The following is a 3029-nucleotide window of genomic DNA, read 5'->3' on the forward strand; positions in this document are numbered from 1 at the left end:
AAAGCAAAGACATTGTAGTTTAATAGACGAAGAGTCAGCCTCAGTCAGGATGACCTCGCTTAAAGTCCAATCTCTCACTCACACTAGCTATGTGGACCTGTGTGAGACAACTAAACTCAGAGAGATCTAGGCAAATCTTCAGCAGCACAAGTTGCAGAGAAGATGCTGAATTGTATAAGTAAAGGTATTTTTCTCATCCTGGAGTTCCCAGTCTTAATGAATTCATAAGTCCATTCTTTATTCCTATGTGCATGTCACTATAATAGTTAACAAAATATCTAAGAGGCTGCTAAGTGGCCCTATTGACCAAGTATTGGTCCCAGAGTCAGGAAGACCTGAGTTCAAGTCCAGTTTTAGATACTTGCTAGCTGTATGGACCTGCATATGGCTCTGTATATTTCAATTTTCTTAACTGTAAAATGGGTATAATAATAGCACCTATCTCACAGGTTTGTTGTGAAGGTCAAGTGAGATAATTGTAAAATATCAGTTTCCTCCCTTCTTCTCTGTCCATAAAGTTGGAAAGACAAAACCATAACAGTACATACCCTTAACGGCAAGAAGTGGAAGTTCAGAAACTGCATCTCTTTTTCTGGAATCCAGAAATAATTGGAGCTCATTGGTTATTTTCTTGATCCTATATATGAGCTGATGCTAGGAAAGGCAAAGAGTCAATTCCCCATCCATGGTTTCTAAATCTCTGAAGATTATAGGAGAGAGGGAGGCCACTAACTTTCCTGAACTATAAAGAGTATACTTAGTCATTGACCAGATATTGAATATTACTACAGCAAAGATGAATATGAGTAATGCTACCAAGGTGACAATTGTGCATGTCATCTGTTATTAAACGAAGCAGGAATTAAAATAATTATAACAAAATTATTTTTGTCGAAGACTTATTAACCACAAAGTTTCATGTACTATGGCACAAACATAATCACAAACTCATTCTATTATTTTAATGTTCCTGCAGAGTTTACATTTATCATTAATTTTTGAGAATTGCAGAAATATTGCAGCTTTGATAAAATACTTCCAGAAACACTCATTTCTCTGAACCTTTGCTTGCCTGGCAGGGTGAAAGAGCATTTGTATTTGCACTGGAAAATTAGTCTGCATTTTCTCAGCATCTTTTTATCACTTTGGTCCTTCTGTGCTTTGATTCATCTAGTCTATGTATAGCTACAGATGACTTCCTTTCTTACCAGCTCAATAGATAAAAATGCTCCTGTCCTCAGTGGGATCCTCTTATTTGACTGGTTTCAGTCATTTTGGTAGGTAATTTTTATTTTTTCTTTGGAAACTTGATAGCTTGTATAAAATATTTACACAGTCTGACAAAAGGAAGCAACACACATATGCATATACACAGATTATATTTTACTGCACAATTTAGTCGTATAAGATCTGATTTTAACTTGGTATTAAAATGATAATAGTTACAATTTTTGACTGTTTATCCACAGTTCATATAGGTGGCCAAGTCTTTATAATGGTTTCTCCTTCCCCAAAACTCTTTTCAGGGCACCTTTTACTTCATTGTTCCTCAGACTATAAATAAGGGGGTTTAGCATGGGGTTAAATAGGCTATGGAATAGGAGGAGATATTTCTTCTGCCCCTTGGAGTTCCCATGCTTGGGCCCAATGTACATAATGATGGCAGTGCCATAGAAGAGTCCTACTACGCAGAGATGAGAGGAGCAGGTGGAAAAAGCTTTCTGTCTCCCTTCTCTTGACTGGATATGCAGGACTGCCCAGATGATTCGCATATAGGAGATCACAATTGAGGAAAGGGGTCCAACCAACACAGAAGCAGCCCCAGTGAAGACCAAGATCTCATTGATATGGGTGTCAGCACAGGCAAGTTTGAGAATAGCTATGATTTCACAGAAAAAGTGGTTGATTTTCTGGGGACCACAGAAAGGCAATGGCAGTAATAAAAATAGATGGGCCAGGGCCAAAAGGTATCCAAGAGCCCAAGAGACCAGAGCTAGAGTGATACACACCCTCCAGCTCATGATGACAGAGTATCTGAGGGGGTGGCAAATTGCTACATAGCGATCATAAGACATTACCACCAGGAGGAGACATTCTGTGTGGGCAAAAGTCAAAAAGAGAAAAGTTTGTGTTATACATCCCACATAGGAGATGGGCTTGACAGGATCCAGTAGGTTTGCCAGCATCTGAGGCACAGTGTTACAGGCATAGGAAATGTCAACAATGGCCAAGTGTGAGAGGAAAAAGTACATGGGAGTGTGGAGTCGGGCCTCCCGACAGATCAGTCTTAAGATTACTCCATTTCCCATTAGGGTGAAGGCATACAGCAGAGAGAAGAGACCAAAGAGGAACATTCGCATATCAGGTCCAACAGGAAATCCCATCAAGATGAATTCTCTCACCATTGTCTGATTTTTTGCTGTAGTTCTGTGACAGAGACAAAGAGATTGCCAAGGTCCAGTAAATGAGAGATGTCTATATTGAGCTTTGTGTTGTAAAATTTAGCATGTGTATCACTTTCAACTACTTTGCTGAGAAGTTATTGAATTGTTAAAAACTCAATTTCTGTTCAAATGATATTTTATTTCCAAAGGCCCCAACTATTAGAGGAAGGACTCACTATTTGACAGAAATTCCTGGGAAAACCAGAAAGAAGTCTATCAGAAATTAGCTCTAGTCCAAGAATTGACATCATATGCCAAGTTCCAAATGGATTCCTGACTTAGCTATACAATGTCACATAATATTAAACATCAGAAGATCAGAGAAGTAAATATTTATTGCAACCATGGATAAAAGATGAACCTACAATAATGTATGGGATAGAAAAGATCACAAAGATAAAATGGAAAACATTAATTACATAAAGTTTAAAAGTTTTTGCACAAACAAAATCCTAAGTAGATGGGAAATAGTTGACTGGAAAAAAATCTTTCTACCGCACTCCTCTGATAAACTTAATTTCTAAGATATGAAATGAATTGATTCAAATATATAAGAATATAAGCCTTTTCCCAGCATATAAATGT

The 3029-nt window shown here is 37.7% G+C and overlaps 1 protein-coding gene across 1 annotated transcript; it reads right to left on the minus strand.

Annotated features, from left to right (window-relative positions):
- Positions 1–1490: 1490 nt before the first annotated feature.
- LOC118851422 (olfactory receptor 13-like) lies at positions 1491–2411 on the minus strand. Its single transcript, XM_036760870.1, has one exon. The coding sequence runs from the start codon at positions 2403–2405 to the stop codon at positions 1491–1493; it is 915 nt and encodes a 304-aa protein (XP_036616765.1). The 5' UTR covers positions 2406–2411.
- Positions 2412–3029: the final 618 nt, after the last annotated feature.

This window comes from Trichosurus vulpecula, chromosome 5, assembly GCF_011100635.1.
Source record: "Trichosurus vulpecula isolate mTriVul1 chromosome 5, mTriVul1.pri, whole genome shotgun sequence".
NCBI classification, from domain to species: Eukaryota; Metazoa; Chordata; class Mammalia; order Diprotodontia; family Phalangeridae; genus Trichosurus; species Trichosurus vulpecula.

Bases quoted from the DNA above. Each gene is read 5' to 3' on its own strand.
- LOC118851422 (XM_036760870.1), bottom strand. From the start codon at position 2,405: ATGGTGAGAGAATTCATCTTGATGGGATTTCCTGTTGGACCTGATATG.